General features: G+C 45.5%; 1 protein-coding gene across 5 annotated transcripts in view; it reads left to right on the top strand.

Annotated features, from left to right (window-relative positions):
• The window catches only part of LIN9 (lin-9 DREAM MuvB core complex component), a 168,807-nt gene that overhangs the window by 90,951 nt on the left and 57,664 nt on the right, over positions 1–20,192 (top strand). For all 5 annotated transcript variants that reach the window (XM_029593048.1, XM_029593052.1, XM_029593049.1 and 2 more), the window contains one exon: positions 6,897–7,054. In XM_029593048.1, the coding sequence (XP_029448908.1) occupies positions 6,897–7,054 (158 nt within the window). The remainder of the gene's footprint in view (positions 1–6,896; positions 7,055–20,192) is intronic.

The raw sequence follows: 20,192 nt of genomic DNA on the forward strand, positions 1-20,192 counted from the left end.
GCGGACGGGCTGAGCCAGTCCTGGTTTTACCCCATTGCGTACATGGAGATATAGTTCAGACCTCCCTACCAAAGTTCCTTAAGAAAAGCATGCATGCAGGAGATTAACTCCGGGACTTGGCTCAGCCTGTCCTGGACATGGAGCTATATGATCACTGTATTGAAAATGTACTTGTATTCCCGGTTGCAAGAATTCTGTGTGAGAGAAATTCCCCTCCCCTGCCCCCGAAGCCAGCATTGGCACAGTACAGACGCTGCAGGTTCCAATACGGAACAGGATTTAGAGGCAGGAATATGTCAGCCAGTCATACACTTTTGCTGACTAAATGCCATTTGGTGCGTTATGGGCAGAATATAGCTACTCAGAGGCCTCCATGGTCTCTGGACACAAGGGGCCTGCACGGTGGGCTAGAAGTGTGTTAGAAGAATCTCTTTTTGGTCTGGTGCTGGCTCTGTGCAGTAGAAAGTAATCAGTGCTATGATCACTGACTGGCTAAAATATTTGGCTACTTCCTGAAGTGTTTGACTGCCAAGAGAAAGGTTTCCTTTGTATGCATTTCAAGATGTCTTTGCCAGCAGGCAAGGAAGTAAAAAGAGATGTCTGGACGGTTCTATTATCTTTTTTTTGTTACGTTGGATAAAACTTCAGTACCAGAAGAATTTTTCCAACAGCTCCACAAACTGTTTTGAAACTTTTTTTTTTGTTTGCCTTTTCTCCTCCTTCCTCAACACTATGGAAGTTTTCCAGGCGTGAGCAAGAAACTCCTGTCTGGAAGAGGTATATCCTTGGACCCCCCCCCCCCCCCCCCCAAGGCCCCATAGCGCATGGCGTTTGGCTGCTGAAGGGAAGTGAAGAAAGTGCCTTGATCTGCCAGGTCCATGTACTTTCTCCATGGCAGCTAATGGCTCCCTGTTAGCAGCCAGCAGACCAGTGTGCCTTGTGGACCACACACAGGCAGTTGGCCACTTTGGCTCTCCATTTAAAAAGAGGGAATCATCAGGAAGACAGAGGGTGGTATGAGTAAATCTACTCCCTCTTTCTTTTGATACATAAATACGCTTAAGAATGTTTTCTCCTAGGACAAGCAGGATGTTCCCTGTATGTACCCAGATCAGTCCAGACTCCTGGGTTTTGCCTCCCTTCCAGCAGATAGAGACAGAGCTTCGCTGACAATGCCACATAACCTGGTGTGCCACCTGCGCACTCAGCATTTCTCTGCCTTCAGCAGATGGTAGACATGCAAAACCTGCAGTCTGAAACTGGTGTTAAAAAAAAAAAAAAACTTCTTGAAGATTTCCTCCCAGGATGGTGGGGCCCATCCCTTCTGGTTTTAAGGTGGACAAGCAGGGGTTTGGGAACCCTTATTTTGCTTGGTCCTTTCCCGCTGAGGATAGAAATCTGATGAAGCCAGTTCCCTCTCCCCCAGGAGGACTTGCAGTGCCTGCTGCTACTCTTCAGTTACAAGGAAGTGATTTTTGTCTTTTCTTATAAAGTTTAAAAAAAAAAAAAAAGAGAGAAGTTTCTTTATTTGCTTTTTCTAGAGTTCGGTGGGAGAGCAGGGCTGAAGCCTGACTCGGGCATGGTGTTAGTGGCTCCTGCGATTTGAGTTCCTCAGGCGACTGAATGCACTCATGGTCTGGGCGGGCCGAAGGCATGCCGTGTGACTGCAAATGCACTGTGTGCGGCGACACGCATGTGCGTAACTCTCTCGGCCGGCCTGTGTTCCCGATGCCTCTCTGGGGGGAGGGTGATCCCGGGACAACCACGGCGGCATCAGGACAACAGCGCAGGCTTGGGTAGGTCCTTGGGTGCATCAGGGGAAACAGCTGGTCCCTTCTCGATTAGCACAGGAATGGCAGCCATTTTATCTTCCTTTGTGGCTGCTTGTGAGGCTGTGGGGGGGGGGGGGGGGGGAGCAGGGGTATCTCACTCCACTGCCCCCAGCTTATGTGAGCCCTGAAGAGGGCCAGGGCGCCCAGGGAACTCAATCAGGAGAAGACTAGGACCTCATGGAGGAGAGGCTTCTGATGATTCTACATCCTTTTCATCAGATTTCAGTCCTGTTGTTGCACAAGGCTTATTTTTCCAGGAAAGCCGCAGGGCGGCATGGGTCCAAGCAGAGGATTTTGGTAGGTCCACAACCAAGGAAGATGTCCAGGTCTTCTTAGACTACTGAGGCTACAAGGGTTCAGAGAGTCTTTAGGATGCCCGCACAGGCGAATGCAGCAAACAAACCCTCTGATTCGGAGGATGGAGTTCCACCTGGAGCCGGTCAGGATCCGGAGCAGGGGATGGGGAAAGCCCCGGCGGTAGAGAGATGATTCAAAGGTTATTTGTCTGTTCCATAGGGAAGAGTTGGGACCCCTGATCCCCTATGTCCTTACGGAGTTATGGATAAAGGTTCTGCAAGAGGAATCTGATCAGGATGACGTGGATCTGTCATGGATTGCTTACAAGGTGCAGCGAAGGCTTTTCCTTTCCCTAAGTCAGTTAAAAAGTTGGTGATCAGGGCATGGGATACTCCGGAGCCTGGTTTGAAGGTTGGTAGAGTAATGAATAAGTTTTATCCTTTGCCTGAAGACATGCTGGAACTGTTGAGGGTTCCAAAAGTAGATGCCTCAGTGTTGGTAGTTACTAAGAAGACAACCATTCCAGTAGCTGGTTCTGCAGCGCTGAAAGATCTGCAGGATAAGAGGCTCGAAGTCCATCTCAAGAACATTTTTGAGGTGTCTGCTCTAGGCATTCGTGCTGCAGTGTGCAGCAGTTTTATGCTTTGGGCTGGACTGCGCTGAGTGCAGCAGTTACAGGCGACAAATCCCATGTCTGCATTAGAAGCGAAGCGGCTGGAAGCTGTGGTTGTCTATGGAGCCGATGAGTTGTATGACCTCATTAGGACTTCTTCCAGAACAATGATGTTGGTGGTCTCGGCCAGGCAGCTTCTTTAGTTGCGTAACTGATTAGTGAATGTTTCATCCAACTCTGTTAGGAGCATTGCCTTTCAAAGGAAAGCTGCTCTTTGGAGAAGACTTGGAGAACTGATCAAACATCTAGGAGAGAATAAAGGTCATAAATTTCCTGAGAATAAGTTGAAAGGGGCAAAAGGTTCTTTTCCTTTGTGTTCTTGGTTCCGAGGGAATAGGTGTTTTTGGCAAGGTAAGGCTTCAGGAGGAGCCCAGAGGGCAGGCCTCTGGGAGGCAACAGTCCTGTGACCAGTCTTTCGAGGTTGAAAGCTGAACAGGGATGGCTCTAGCCAGGGTGATGGTGGAGCCAAATCCGCCCAATGAAGTGGGGCCAGCCCACTCCTCAGTTCTGGTTATAGGATTTGGTTTACTCCCTTTTTTACGAGGAGTAGGCCAAGATTACATCGGACCAGTGGGTCTTAAGCATGATAATTCAAGGTTACACTTTAGAATTTGCTTGTCCACTAAGAGACTTATTCATGGTATCCCCTTGTGCTTCTGTGGAAAAAAGGCAGGTGGTGCAACAAACCCTCACCTGCTTACGGATGGTAGGAGTCATTGTTCCCGTCCCCCTAGAGGTACGCAAGATGGGGCGTTATTCCATTTATTTCATGGTTCCAAAGAAGGAGGGGACTTTTTGCCCAATTTTGGACTTAGAATTAACATGCCTCTCAAGGTTCCTCATTTTTAAATGGAGACCTTACACTCAGTAATTTCTGCGGTGCGCAAGGGAGAGTTCTTGGCATCCCTGAGTTTGACTGGCCAGACCATCAGAGGTATCTCCGGTTCATAGTCCATGGGGCACATTTTCAATTTTGCGCCCTTTGTTTGGTCTGGCAAAGGCTCCAAGGACCTTCACCAAGGTGATGGTTATGGTGGCAGCGTCTTTCAGGAAGGAGTGCATCCTGGTTCACCCATATCTGGCAAGTGGCTTATTCGAGCAAAGTCAGAGGGTCCTTTGCAGATGGGCATGGACTTGGTGCTGCAGCGCTTGAGATCCCTGGGGTGGATAGTAAATCTGTCAGTCATCTTTCCCCTTCTCAGGTGTTGGAGTTTCTGGGGTGCATTTCGATACCAGGGTGGGGGAAGTTCTTTCTCACTGAGGAATGCATTGTCAAATTGCAGACGCAAGTTCATAGGTGGTTAGAGCTCTGGTACTCAGGGTCTGGGATCACTTGCAGGTTCTCTGTGCAGAAAACATAAGGTTCACTCCAGCTACGATGTTTTCAAGAAGGCAGCCAGAGTCTCTGCAGAGATCCCCTTATTGGCCGAGACAAGTCTAATTTCCTCTCCTTCGGGAATTGTCCTTCCAGAGACCGATCAGTCTGGGGACTTCCCTCAGATTCATCACGCAAGATCAGGGCAGGCTGCGGCATCCCAGCCTCCAGGCCCTGTCATTCACAGCCTTGATGTTGAGAAGCTGATCCTGCAGCTGCTTGATCTTTCTGAAGATGTCTCAGATCCTGGTGACTTCTAGTAAGCCTTCTACTAGAAAGTCCTACGGACTGAAGTGGAGGAGGTTTTCCTTATGGTGTGAGCAGAAGGCCCTAGATCTGTTCTCCTGCCCCACACAAAAACTGCTTGATTACCTTCCGCACCTATCAGAGGCTGACTTAAAAACCAACTCCGTTAGAGTACACCTAAGTGCAATTGGCACATAGCACCAAGGTTTAGATGGTACACCCATCTCTGTACATCCTATAGATATATGCTTCATGTGGGGCCTGCTTCAGTTGAAGCCTCCCCTAAGGCCTCCCGCTGTATCTGTGGTGTTAACTCAGCTGATGAAAGCTCTCTTGGAGCTGCTGTGCACCTTTGACCTGAAGTACCTGACCTGGAAGGTCATATTTTTTTTTGGCAGTCACTTTAACTCGCAGGGTCAGTGAACTCCAGGCTTTAATGACTTATCCACCTTATACTAAGTTTTATCATGACAGGGTGGTCTTGTGTACTCACCCTAAGTTTCTGACTAAGGTGGTGATGAATTTCCATCTTAACCAGTCAATTGTCTTGCCAACATTCTTTCCCAGGCCCCATTTGCACCAAGGTAAATGAGTATTGCACAGTTTGGATTGCATGAGAGCCCTAGCCTTCTACCTGGAGCAGACAGAAGCCCATAGATAGTCCACTCAACTTTTCATTTCTTTTGACAGGAATAGATTGGGAGTTACCATTGCCAAATAGACACTATCCAATTGGCTAGCAGATTGCATCTCCTTCTGTTATACCCAGGCGGCACTGTATCTTGAAGATCATGCCAAGGCTCAATCTGTTAGAACCCACTTGAGAGCAGTTCCCGTGGAGAAGGTCTGCAAGGTTGCGATGTGGAGTTCTCTCCACACATTTGCATCTCACTACTGTCTAGATAGGGATGGCCGACATGACATTAGGTTCAGCTAGTCTGCCCTCCGGAATCTCTTTGAGGTGTAGAACCCAACTCTCTCTGCCTAGGACCGATTGTTTGGGTTCAGGCTTTCTCCTTTTTTATTACCAACAGCACTGTGGTTTTTGTGCCCGTTGGCACATGGTTGGTCATTGTTGGTCCCCTTTTTGTGTTGGGGAGCAGCCTGTAGCTAGGGATTCACCCATGTGTGAGGACTACCATCCTGCTTGTCCTAGGAGAAAGCAGAGTTGCTTACCTGTAACAGGTGTTCTCTTAGGACAGCAGGATATTAATTCTCTTGAAACCCGCCCACTACCCCGCGAAGTTGGGTTTCTCCTTTTTTTGTTTTGTTTATTATTTTATCGTAATTCTATGTTATGACACTGAAGAGGGACCCTGTGTGGATGCATGGAATAAGGCATGCTTTGACATAAGATTTCCATGCCGGGCTCGATACGATGATGTCACCCATGTGTGAGGACTAACATCTTGCTGTCCTAGGAGAATACCTAAAAAACACGAAGGTAGGCGGTCTAAGAAGCTGTCAGGAAGAAAACCAAGATTAGACGCCACAGTCTTTTTCAAAAGTTTATTGGAGTGGAGACGTATGTATTTTAAAAGCCCGACTCTGGCCGAGTTTCGCCGTTAACAAACAGCTGCCTCAGGGGCTAAAAACAAATAATAAAACACATTAACATATGCAAAAGTGAAATAAAAAATCAATCAAACCAATAATGTTAAAAGACCATAAAATACCATATATATCTAAAAGATGTACATATATCATAAAAAGGTGACACCGAACCGTGACATTACTACACGGAAAGAATAGAATTCTTAACATAAAAAAGTATAGATTCATTCAAATAGAAGGTTTGAGAATGATTATTTTACACAAGCCTTCTATTTGAATGAATCTATACTTTTTTATGTTAAGAATTCTATTCTTTCCGTGTAGTAATGTCACGGTTATTTGTTTTTAGCCCCTGAGGCAGCCGTTTGTTAACGGCGAAACTCGGCCAGAGTTGGGCTTTTAAAATACATACGTCTCCACTTCAATAAACTTTTGAAAAAGACTGTGGCGACTAATCTTGGTTTTCTTCCTAGGAGAATACCCGTCACAGGTAAGCAAGTCTGCTTTATGTATAGCAACTGTGAGTTTGGTATAAACTTTTCTTCATTACTCATTAATGAAGGCAGATCTGGAGCCACTAAGTGGGTTATAAAGCCCATCTTTAGAACGTGCAGTAAAAATAAGTGCAAATATTGTATGCTGTACACCCCAGACAGAGCTCCCGTCTGTGACTTCTGGGCAGCTGAGAATGGAAATAGAAGGAAACCTCATTTTTGTCGCATTAAAAAATAATTTTTGGGAGACACCGAACTTGCTCCGTGTTTTGTGGCATTTTTCCCTCTTTTTTTTTTTTTAATTCCTGCTTTAAAAAACCCTGCCCTTATATCCCCTCGAATCCTTCCTTGCCATGATTTGCCTAATTTGGCTTCAGGATTTTGACCACATTAACAGCATGTGATTTTCTCATGCTGACCCATAGGTGTTCTGCAGCGTTCTTTGAAGAAGAGAGATCAGCCCTCAAACAGAAACGGCAGAAAATCCGCCTTCTACAGCAGAGGAAAGTGGCGGACATATCGCAATTCAAAGACCTTCCAGAAGAAATCCCTTTGCCTCTGGTTATAGGAACCAAAGTCACAGGTACGTGTTTAATCCCGGAGAGCGGAATCCTGTGGTCTGCTTTGAACGCACTCTGTTTGATTACTGGTGTCAGAATAATGTCCCAGTAGAAAAATCCAAGTCCCTAAGAGATTCAGGGAATTAATGACCTCTTGCAGTTGCAAGTCGTAGCGTGATCACTCTCCAGTTTTGTTTTACCCGAGTACCGTTTTCCTGCTGTGGTTTTGTTCTATTAGAATGTGCAGTCTCAGAAAACCAAAAAGGATGGTTTTGGGGATAAGGGTTTTTCACTGTTTCGTTAACTTGGTTTCATCTCTCCCACCTGTCCGGATGTCAAGGGGTCAAGCATTCAGTACTTTTTAGACAGTGCAGCCTACTTCAGTCTTGCTTCCACTTTTTCAGAAACAGGAAAGATTAATGTAAAATCACAGTTTGGCAGAGAGCTGATTCACCAGCTCTCTTTTCATGGAAGGAGAATTCAAGGACAAATCTGAAATTCTGAAAAAGGGTTCTCTGATTCATCTTGTAATTAAGTCAGAGTGCTCCTAATTTCATCATTAGTGGTTCCTAGCTAATAGGGGGAATGATTAGACATCTCTTGAAATGATCCTGCGACCTGTGCGTCAGTCTAAATTCTGTACAGATGCCATTGGTAAGTGTTTTAACATCCGTAATTGTAAATTATACCCATGGACCTTAAGGAAATTTAGGAGACTTTGGTTCTTCTCCTGCCCCCACCCCCCTACCTTTTATTTAACAGAAGCATCACAGTGAACCATAGAGGATCCTTTTATTTCAATAGCTTTGGATGAAGATACAGCCATCTTTAAAATATGAGAAACCATACTAAACACAATACCCTGCAGCCAAGATGTATATTTTCACGCTGTAACACCCTCATCACTTGCATTCATGCCCTTTTCATTCAAGAGCGTACACACTGAGATTCTGAGGGTAATTTTCAAAGGCATTTCTGCTTTACCTGTGACAACAAGCCCGTATGTGCTGTGTCCCCATTTATCCGGACTGAGCAGAGGCTTTCCCAGAGGGCGGACTTCAGGACAGGTTTGGACTTCTGCGCTAGACTTCTGCATTTTCATCGTGCACGTGTAAATATTCCTGAAAACGTTCCTTGCACGCGCTAGCAGGTGTAACTGCACGAGGGGTACATTTAAGGGGATGCTTTTCAAAGTCCGCTTTTGAAATTTGGCATCAGCGCCACCTAATTAAGGCAGGCTTTTATAAAACTACCCCCTGTGGGGGCAGTTTTCAGAAGTGCCTGTCTTGTGGCAGGTCAAATATTTTGTACCAGTTCTCAAAGCGTGAACGGCCTTTCCCTTTGAGAGTTGCCTCAGGAACCCGAACCCACAGAGATCCACGCCTGCTTTTTCTACAGATACTTTTTCCCCCTGAAAAACAATGAAAGTATATGTGGTGTTGCCTCACCGACCTAATCCCACCCCAAGAACGCAAGGGTCCTTTTACCCACATTTTTCCTGGAGGCGTTCTTGGGGTGGGATTAGGTCGGTGAGGCATTCCCAGCTGCCCAGAAGTCACAGACGGGAGCTCTGTCTGGGGTAAATCGCTTTTGACAATTGCCCTCTATGACTTGATGTCCCTTTAATTTTTTCGAGAGCATCCTTTAATTATAATTAATTTTCCCATGGACTCTCCACAGACCTCTTGACTTATGCTCAGGCTGGTTTGATTTTGGATGGACACGTCGAGACCCATAATGTCAGGGCCATGGCTGCATGGTTGACCCTCAGAGGTCAAAGTTTGTTGAGATATGCAGAGCTGTGATGTGGACTTCTGTTAACACATTTAAATTGCGCTGGTTAGATGAAGGCTCTCAAAATGACAGCAATCTTGGGCAGTCCATTCTTTCAGGTCTATTTGAGGGTTACTGTCCAACTCAGCCTCCCAAATGCCATCATTTTATATTAAGGTTTTGGTTTTTTTTTGTTTAAAAACAAAAATTAAATGAGTTTTTCACCCACCAATAAAGTTGTTGTGCTCTTTTAAAGGGATTGTTAATGTTCCCTTTTTTTTGTTGAAGCCAACCTTAGTGATTCACCTTGCCTTCAGAGAAAGGGAAGTTCCTTACCTATGACATGTTCTCTGAAGATAAGGAAATCGCCAATCATGCACACCCTCCCACCTCCCCTTCTGGAGTAAGAATTATTAGCTTAGTAAACGTGAGGCATACTGTGGTGACTTGGAAACTGCTACACATGCCCAAAGGGGTCTTTGGGCTTTCTTAAAAAGCTCTGGAAACATGTTTGTGTCTGCACTCTCTCTCTCTGACATCACTCATCAGTGTTTCTGATGATTCCTCTGTCTTCATAGAACATCTATTTCAGGGAAGCATCTTTTCTTTCTTGACTAAATTCTGTAAAGCAAGGGTAACTTTCAAATTATCTGCAGACTTCAGCTTGAATTTTCAAAGCGGATATGTCAGTTTTGAAAATTTGCTAGTGAGCCTAGTATGCATGCCGACATAAGTGCACAAGTTTCCACTTCTGAGAGTAGAATTGTGTATGCTTTTGACAATGAAACGTGTGTGCATTAATCATTTTCCTGCCCTGCGCTATCCGCCTGGAATGCTTCTTGCAAGTGTGCATAAAAGTACTTGCATTATCAAGTTGCGTACATACTTCTATATCCATTGGCTCCCAGTTGATTTTCAAAAGGTGTTGTATGTGAACAAACTGGGTTTCATGCATGTAAATCCTTTTGAAAATCAACCTCATAGTGTCTGGCTTGCAAATATTCAAATAATTGGTGCTATGGTGTATTGAATTTGTTCTGTAGTTGCTCAGATGCAAATAAACATGCATTCCCAAAATCTGTGGCATCTTATTTCATTGTCTTAATCATGATCAAGCCTTGAAAATTGAAGTCTCGATACTTGATGTAAAAGCTTGGTGAAAATAGTGAACAAAAAGGTTGAAGACCACTTATTTGTAGCGCTCTCTACGTTCTTCTTCAAAAGTTTATTTAAGGAGATGAGAGAGAATATTGTTGGTCTCTCTGATTCTCTTAATCGCTTGGTGAAACTGCACCTTGAGTACTGTGTTTGATTCTGGTCGCCGCATCTCAAAAAAGATATTGATGCACTGGAGAAAGATACAGGTTAGGGCTGTTCAGCTTGGAGAAGAGATGGCTGAGGGGGGATGTGATGGAGGTCTATAAAATCATGAAGACTAGAACAGGTTAATGTAAATCGGTTGTTTACTCTTTCAGGTAATACAAGGACTAGAGGCACACCATGAAGTTAGCAAATAGCACATTTAAAACTGAAGAAAATTCTTTTTCAGTCAGTGCATAATTAAGCTCTGAAATTTGTTGCCAGAGGATGTGGTTAAGTCAGCTTATCTGGGTTTAAAAAAGGTTTGGACAAGTTCCTAGAGAAGTCAAGTTGACTTAGAAAATAGCCACTGCTGGGGGGCGCTCTCGCCGCGGAGCAAGATGGCTGCATGACTTCGTTGCTCCTGCCTTCCCCGAGCCCTACTACAGTGATATCTAAACTTTAAACCCGACAAACCTGATTCCAACACTAAGCAATCTTTAGCCACAACTTCAAAGATGGCCCAGAAGAAGAAAGGGCCGGATTTCAAACAATTTGCCTTCACAAAAAGTGCCGACGCAGATGACGGGCCTAGCAGCGCTTCTGCAGCTCCGGACCCGAGCAGTCACAACTCTGCAGAGGAGTGCGAGACGGGAGATGCTGGGTCTGGGTACTCAGACATCCCCACAAGGGATGAATTCCGACGCTGGTTCGGAGACCCTAAGACAGGAAATAAAAGAAAATAAACAGGACTTACTTCATGCAATGGACGAAATACGTGAGGAGATGGCTGAGATCGGGAGGCGCACAGATGACTGCGATGTACCCTTGGAGGATCATGCTATCAAGATCTCTACTCTGAAAAAAGCATCGGACCAAACACAAGCAGATTATGCAGCTTTCCTGCAAAATTAGAAGACCTTGAAAATCGTGGGCGGCGTCATAACCTGAGATTTAGAGGCATACCCGAAGCTGAGACATATGCTGATTGCGGGGCCACTATTCAGAGACTTTGCTCTTTTTTACTTTCACAAGATGGCGTCGATTCAGGAGAAGCTGCTACAGCCACCATCGAATTAGACCGGGCTCACCGCTTCTTGAGCCCAAAGATATCTGGTAAGCCCAGAGATATAACAGTGTGTTTCACTAAATATGCTACTAAAAAAAAAATATACCAAATTGCACGAAAACTCACCTCGTGGGCGTGGGAAAATACAATATTCAAATTTATACTGATCTTTCCCCAATGACTTTGAAGAAAAGGCTGGAGTTCAAGGAGGTTACCACGGTTCTGCGTAAAGAAGGGCTTCGCTACTGCTGGCTGTTCCTTTTTGGGATAGCGATTACTATAGATGGCACAACATCAAAAACTGTAACTGTAGACAGTGCTGTGGCCATTTTGAAAGCAGCGGGCCATCAAGTGCAACATGTGGCTCCAATTAAGAATACTTCAGTTCCCTTGACGGAAACCCCGTGTTGGCAGAGAGTCCGAAATGGTGGCAAAAGATTACGCAGACAATCAGGAGATAGCACTTCGGATCAGGACAAAGGGAAAGGATGAGTGGAAGTCCTTGGCTAGAGTGTTATTCCTATCTGTTTAGACCTATGGTCTGAAGTATGGGACTTCCATATATCTATTTGGATCTGTCTCATTGCAGTTTCTTGTTATTATTGTTGATGGTTATATATATGCTCTAAGGTTTGTTTGTTTGTTTGTTTGGTAGAAGATGGGGCTTAGGGATGGGTGGGGGTGGGCTCTGCAGGCGATCACGCCCTCTATAGCCTGCACAGGGGTGCTTTTAGCATATGTCTGTGGAGAGCACTGGGAATGTAGAGGGAGGGGGGGAATTGGAATTGGGGTAGTGAACAGGCAGATAATGTAGGGATTCAGATATAAGTGTATAAAGATCTTTTTGGAGTTTATTCTTTCCACCAATATAATACAGGGCATCATCACTCAGTTGGCATACCTTAGTCAGGGTCTACAGGTGGGAGAGAGGTTTTCAGGAGTGCAGGAGGGCATCTGGCTTGAATGCTATGTAGGGGCGCCTGATGAACTGTTTTGTTTATCCTCAATATGTTGAAGCTTAAATTATGGGGTCTCAATGTCAAAGGCTTAAACAGCCCTCATAAGCGGCAGATCTTTCACTCTGTGGCAGATATCCTGTTTCTCCAAGAGACACATCTTAAGAAAAGGTATGAACATTTGCTGACCTGGGCTCTTTATCCTCGCCAATTTCATGCAGAAGCTTCTAAGTCGGCAAAATACGCGGGAGTGAGTATACTACTCCATAAAGACCTCCAGAGTACCGTAATTAACACAATAGCTGACCCTCTGGGGCGATATTTGGTATTACAATTGGAAATTGAGACTGCCATCTATACATTTCTAAATGCCTATGCTCCCAAAACTACCCAACAAATTTTTTTGGCTAAGTTGGGTGATATTCTGGATAATATAGCACCAGAGCACTTGATTATAGTAGGAGATTTCAACCTCGCCATACAACCTCACCTAGATAATTCGGCGGGAGAGGGAGGGGGAACATCGGCCGACCGCAAGTATCTTCGAAAATTTATTCGAGATAGGGACCTCTTGGATATATGGCGCCACAGGAATATAACCTTGAGGGATTACACTTTCTTTTCCCACCCGCACAAAACTTATTCCCACATAGATTATTTCTTAGTGGACAAGTCGCTGAGCTTACAGATAGTTCAACCGACCATCGGATCCATTACCTGGTCGGCTCATGCCCCTATAGGTTTAACGTTGCACTTAAGCTCTAAAAAGGCTGGTCTTCGGTTTTGGCGATTGAATGACTCATTGTTAGCTGATGATTCGTTCTGCCAGACAATCCATGCAGCCATAGAAGAATATCAGCAATTTAATACTGCACACTCCCATTCTTAGCCGCTCCTATGGGACTGTTTAAAAGTAATTCTCCGAGGCAGATTTATCTCCCAAGCTTCATACCAGAAAAGAGTGAAATGTGAAAAAAATTGAGGCACTATTGTCTGATATTTCACAGTTAGAGAAACAACATAAAACTACCTTATCTTCTAGGGTATATTCTCGACTTCAACACACTCGTAATGCTCTGAGTTTATTGAGAGCTGGGGATATAGCACACCAGCTACAGCTTGTGAGGCAGGAACATTTCGAATGGGGTAAAAAGGCTGGACAATTATTAGCTCGAAAATTGAAACGCCAAATTGCGCAAAGCCAGATAACGCGGATTAAGGCCATAGACGGCTCTATGTTGGATTCGGCTGAAGCCATACAACATAGATTTCAACAATTTTATGGCACACTCTATTCCGCTGATTCTAATATTACAGAGGATTGAATTGACGCTTATCTTGTGGATATAAACCTCCCACAGCTCTCCGAGGCTGAACGGCTGACTTTTGAGAGCCTTATTACACCCATCGAGGTTCTTCATGCAGTTAAGGCACTTAAAATTAATAAGGCGCCCAGGTTAGATGGGTATACAGGCTTATTTTATAAAAAGTTTATTGATCAGTTATCTCCCTATTTGTTGGAGGCTTTTAATGCCCTACAGGGTGAGGCCTGTTTACCACCAGAAGCAAATGTGGCGGGAATAACTATCTTGGCCAAACCTGGGAGGGACCCTGCAGATTGCGGGTCATATCAACCGATTTCATTGATAAACATTGATCTGAAAATCTTAGCGAAAATTTTAGCTACTCTCCTTAATACGGTTATGACTAAACTGGTGCACCCAGATCAAGCTGGATTTATTCCCGGGAGAAAAGCAGCGGACAATGTCCGGAAAATTATAGATCTCATGTGGCAAGTTACACAGTCTAACACGCCAGCAATATTAATGGCAGTTGATGCTGAAAAAGCGTTCGACATGGTCCATTGGCAATTTCTGTTTAAAACCTTGGAAAAAATGAACTTTGGTCCCAAATTTTTAAATTGGCTCCTTAAATTATATGATCGACTACGAGCTCGGGTGAAAGTCAACTGGGTGTACTCCAATCCTTTCCCTATTGAGAGAGGAACCTGGCAGGGATGTCCATTATCCCCACTATTATTTGCCCTGTTTCTAGAACCTTTTACCACCAAAATCAGGGGAGAGGGGGGTCTATCACTGGCATTAGAGTAGGAGAGATGGATTACAAGCTATATCTCTTCGCAGATATTTTATTTACTCTATCCAATCCAGCACACTCATTAGCAGGTGTAGTTGCTCAACTCATGGAATATAGTTCAGTCTCTGGTTTTCGCCTGAATTTAGAAAAATCCGAGGTGTTGAATATTTCATTGCCTCCGGACCATGTTCACTAATTGAAGCAACAATTTTCTTTTAAATGGGCTGGGGCCAAGATAAAATATTTAGGAATTATGATAGGTCCTAAGCTATCTGACCTATTTAAATTGAATTATGTACCACTGGTAGCCAAAGTTTTTAGAGGTTTAGATCAATGGGACAATCTGCCCGTCACATGGACTGGGCGAATAGCGATTTTAAAGATGTCCGTTTTACCCAAATTTAATTACTTGTTTCAGACATTACCAATTCTAATTCCCACGACCTTACTGAAAAAATGGCAGAGACGCTTTTTCGCATTTCTTTGGAAGCAGAGGCCTCCTCAAATAGCGCAAGCGATATTATACCGCCATAAATTGAGAGGGGGGATGGGGGTTCCAAAATTACAATGGTATCATGCAGCAGCTCAAATTAGTTTCATTTTATCCTGGCACAGAAAAGCTGAACAACCTCTGTGGGTGGCTATAGAGCAAGCTATACTGGGTCACACGCCTCTCCAAGCTCTTCTTTGGCAACCTAGGACATTGAGAATCGAGGGTTCTTTTACCATCTCTTTACACACTACCCTTCAGAGCTGGGACAAGTGGAAGTATCTCATTGTAGGGAACAGGCAATATTTCTTTAAAACCCATTTATTCTACAACAATAGATTTTCACCAGGCTGGGATTCTCCTAGTTCCCTGATCTGGAAGATGAGTGGCATTCATACCTTGGGTCAGATATGTAGTAATGATGATGTTTTCTTTTTCAAAACTTCAGAAGACATATTTGATCCCATCCTCAGCTTTTATTACTATCTCCAACTCCGTCATTTTGTGGCACAGGAACGTATTCAAGATGATCTCAGGAAGGGCAAATCACAATTTGAAGGCTGGTGTGATTTAGCTGACTGTATCAAGGGAGGATTGTCTAAGATATATATATATATTACTACAAGGGTCCTTAACAGGGAGATCTGCTTATACTCATAAACGGGAGGAGGAGCTGGGCCAAAACTTCACAGATGAGGATTGGGATCAGATATGCTCCAACACCAAACGCAGCTCTATTTCTACTTCCCTTACTGAAAATGGATATAAAGTACTGTTTCATTGGCATCTTACCCCATACAGAATGCATAGAGCGGGTCTCCAAGCAGATGCCTGTTGTTGGAAGGGGTGTGGACAGACAGGAACATTTATCCATTTATGGTGGGAGTGTGTTCATGTCCAGAGACTGTGGCAGGATGTTATGGACATTATCTTTTGCACAATTCACAAGAAGGTGGTACTGTCTCCTGCTCAGGGCTTACTTAATGTACTGGTTGATGGTTCCCATTCTGAGAGCTTGTTGATTAATCAATTCTGTATAGGGACCCGCTGTATTTTGGCCGCCTCTTGGCGACAGTTAAGAGTTCCCACCAAGGAAACTTTGTATCAGAAACTTGATGTTATGGGTTCCATGTACAAGATAACAGCCCAAAAGCAGCAGCATCTCCCTAAGTTTCAGCGGATCTGGCAGCCGTATATTACATGGAGGGAAAGCATGCAGTTGGATAATCGTGTTATTGACTCTAAATAACAATGCCCACACTTTTGCGATGACAAGATAGTGGTTACATCTTTTTAATTCCTTTTTTCAGTGGTCCACCATATACCTAAAAGTCTTGTCTCTTAACAGACCACGGATGCATAAGACAATTACGCTTGCTTGTAGTATGACAATGTGTTTAACTAATTATGTTGCTTATATACATTATTCATCTCACTTAGAGGTATTTGGATTTATTACAAGTGATGACTTTACAATTTCGAAGTCGAGGGGTACACACGTGTTTCACATGTTATGATGCTTTTTGAGTCGGCATAATCTATATGGTAGTGATTCTATATTTACCTGTTTTGCCTTGACTGTATTTACATATGATGTGCTTATATTTGTTGTTAAACTGTTCAATAAACATTACAAAAAAAAAAGAAAATAGCCACTGCTTTTTACTGGCATCAATAGCATGGAATCTACTTAATATTTGTTTACTTGCCAGGTACTTGTATCCTGGATTGGCCACTGTTAGAAACAGGATGCTGGGTTTGATGGACACTTGGTCTGACCCAGTATGGCAACTTATGTTCTTATGAAGAATCCCCAGTAATGAAAAAGGTCCTATGTAGTTTAGCAAGCTGTAATGATTTAAACGTTTTTATCAATGCCAACCAGTCTGCCAGTTCCCTGTACATACCCAGATCAGTCCAGACTCCTGGGTTTTGCCTCCCCTCCAGTAGATGGAGACAGAGAAGTGTTAACGGACTCCATCCTATACCCCTGAGGTGCCGCTTAGAGTCTGACATTATTTCTCTGTCTCCAGCAGATGGTGGAGGTACAAAACCTTTAGTCTGGGTTTAGTGTTAGGTTTTTAGTTTGTTGGTATTCGTTCCTTAGGGAATCTTAAAATATAACAGAAGGCTAAAAGGACAAGGATTTAAAAAAAAAAAAAAAAAAAATCAAACAGGAAAAAAGAAGATATCTCTTTAAGCCTCCCAGGGGGTTGCTAGGTCCTGGTGGGACCATCCCCCCCTGGTAGCAGAGGCTCAGGGGCAGAGGGTTGAGAGCCTTGTACCTGCCTACGGCTGAGGGTGATACCGGGGGGCCCAGTTCACTTACCCTCTGAAGGTTTGCACACAAGAAAAAGGTCAATGCTAAGGTGATTTATTTAGTTTTTTCAGCCGGCCCGGCGGTCTCTTTCGGCCCTCCTTTCTTCCGATGCTGTTTTCGCTGTCCGTTTCAGTACCTACGAGCTCCCGGGGATTTGGCTTCGTCGCGCTGGTTCTTTTCTCGGGCCCAATCCCAATTTAGCTCGGCGATCATGCCACGTGGTGCGGCCTGCTCTGCGTGTGGCTGTCGCAGGCCGGAATTTGTACTGGCTGCTTGTCGGGCAGTGAAAGCACTTCGGGGAACCCGATTCCGTCGAAATTACAGCGCAGCAGCTCTAGAGAACTCAGGGACCCTGGAAGGGTAGAATTGCTGCGGCTTCCTCAGGACCCTTTTCTACTCAGCGTAGGTACTGAAGCCTTGCTGCGAACATTCAGAAAGCAGGAGAAGGCTGCCCTGGGGGAGGGGAGCTCCCCGCCACCTTTTTCGCCGCATCCTGCTGTCCTTGGGGGGGGGGGGGACTTGCTGGCAGCTCAGATCTCTTCCTCGGAGGAGGAACAGGGGAGAAAGACTCAGATGAGTCTTCCTCCTCATTCTCCTCCGAGTTTGTTTTGTTAATGCATAAAGCCTTCAAAGCACGGAAAGCAGCAAAGAGCCAGGGTACTAAGGTACGCTGTGGGGGGCGGGGAAAGAGTCCTCGCCACTCCACAAGCGTTCCAAGGCACATGGTGTCATGGAAGCCCTCAAGGCCAAATGCCCTCTCTGGTCCCTTTCTTGTCCAGGGGACAGTTTGGATACAGAGGGGGTGGATGAAGGGGAGTCTTCTCCGCAAGCCCCTGGTGAGGGAATGGAAGCGGATCAGGATCTCCAGCCGGCCAAACAGGTAGGCGCGCCTCTCGTAGAAGGCGATGATCCCAAGGTGGTCCGACTGTTCCGAAGGGATGAACTAGGTCCGCTTATCTCGGCCATTTTGAAGGAGCTGGGCATTGAGGGTTCCTCCAGAGGATTCACAGTTTGGGACTATGGATCCGGTGATGGTGGGGCTCAGGGTTCCAGCTCGATCTTTTCTGTTTCATATGTCCTGCTGTCACTCCTTGTGACCTTGGGCAAGTCACTTTACCCTCCATTGCCTCAGGTACAAAACTTAGATTGTAAGCCCTCTGGGGATAGGGAAATACCTACAGTACCTGAATGTAAACCGATGTGATATCTCAGATCAAATGTTGGTATATAAAAAATAAATAAATAATGTCTTACGGATCTTTTGAGTGGGACACTCCGGACCTTGGCTTAAAGTTAAGTCAGGCTATGGACAAGTTATACCCACTTCCGGAGGAAGCGCTGGACCTTCTTAAGGTCCTTAAGGTGGACGCCGTGGTCTCGGCAGTGACCAAGAAAACCACCATCCTGGTAACAGGAGCCACTGCCCTGAAGGATTTGCAGGATCGCAAATTGGAATTGCACCTTAAAAAGGTTTTAGAGGTTTCAGCTCTAGGGGTCCAAGCCTCTATGTGCAACAGTTTCACGCTACGAGCCAGTTTCCGCTGGATGCAGGATTTACAAATCGCGGCATCCCTTTCTGCGAGTGAGGTGGGGCAAGCTGGGTGCCTGGAGGCAGCGGTAGCTTACAGTTCTGACGCGCTTTATGATCTGTTATGGACTTCTGGCAGGACTATGGTCTCGGCCGTGTCTGCCCACAGGCTCCTCTGGGTTAGACACTGGGCGGTGGATGTATCATCTAAGGCTCAACTGGGTTCCTTACCCTTCAAGGGTAAGCTGCTGTTTGGGCAAAAATTGGAACACATGATAAAATCTCCAGGGGAGAATAAAGTCCATAGGTTGCCAGAGGATAGACCCAGGACGAGAGGATCCTTTCCTCAACGGGCGAGATTTCAGGGAAATCGCCGATTTCGCTCTTCGCGTTCCACTGATTCATCTTTTCAGCAGGGTCCCGGCCACCAATCTTCTTGGAATCAGTCCTTTCGAGGGCGCTGGCCTGCCAGGGATGGAGCCCCGCAGGCTCATGGGGGGCCCAATGAAGCGAGGCCGGTCCACTCTTCTGTCCCAAGAATAGGGGGGAGGTTATCCCTTTTTCTAGAAGTGGGCCAACTTAACCTCGGATCAGTGGGTCCTCAGTATAGTAGAACAAGGCTTCGCATTAGATTTTGCTCGGCCGATCCATGACCGGTACATGGTTTCTCCATGCGTGTACCACCAAAAACGCTGGGTGGTACAAGACACACTACAGCGGTCACAAGACCTAGGCGCCATAGTTCCGGTACCCGCAGGAGAGCTCAGGTGAGGGCGCTACTCCATCTACTTTGTGGTGCCCAAGAAGGAGGGCATCTTCCGTCCCATCCTAGACTTAGACGGTCAATCGGACTCTAAAGGTGCCTCGTTTTCGGATGGAAACTCGTTGCTCGGTAATAGCATCTGTGCACAAAGGGGAATTCCTAGCGTCCTCTGGATCTGACAGAAGCTTTCTTGCACATTCCTATACTCCCGGATCATCAAAAATATCTGCGATCCTGGGGCATCATTTTCAACTGGCGACAGCGCCCAGTCTTCACCAAGGTGATGGTGGTTGTGGCAGCAGCCCTGCGAAAGGAGAGGATTCTGGTACACCCCTACCTGGACGATTGGCTGATTCGAGCGAAGTCAGAACACCTTTGCAGGGCAGCGGTGCAGAGGGTGCCTCAGATGTTGAGCTTGTTGGGTTGGGTGGTCAACCCCGACAAGAGTCACCTGGTTCCCTCCCAGTCCTTGGAGTTTCTGGGTGCTCTGTTCGACATGGTCTTGGGAAAGGTTTTTCTTACTGAGGAAAGATTGTCCAAGCTTCTCACTTAGGTGGAGTCCTTGCAATCCATGCCTCGTCCCAGGGTCTGGGATTATTTTCAGGTCCTTGGTTCGATGGCTTCCACGCTCAAACTGGTGCCTTGGGCTTTTGCACATACGTGTCATCTTCAGTCAGCTTTGCTCTCCTGGTGGAATCCGCTCTCCGAACAGTTTTATCTTCTCCTTCCACTGACTGATTCGGCACGGTCCAGTCTTCTTTGATGACTGTGCCCAGATAATTTACGACGGGGGTGGATTTGGAAATTCCATCCTGGACAGTGGTAACCACCGATGCCAGCCTCTCCAGCATCTTCGAGGAACGGCA

Source organism: Rhinatrema bivittatum, chromosome 3, assembly GCF_901001135.1.
Source record: "Rhinatrema bivittatum chromosome 3, aRhiBiv1.1, whole genome shotgun sequence".
Lineage (NCBI taxonomy): Eukaryota > Metazoa > Chordata > Amphibia > Gymnophiona > Rhinatrematidae > Rhinatrema > Rhinatrema bivittatum.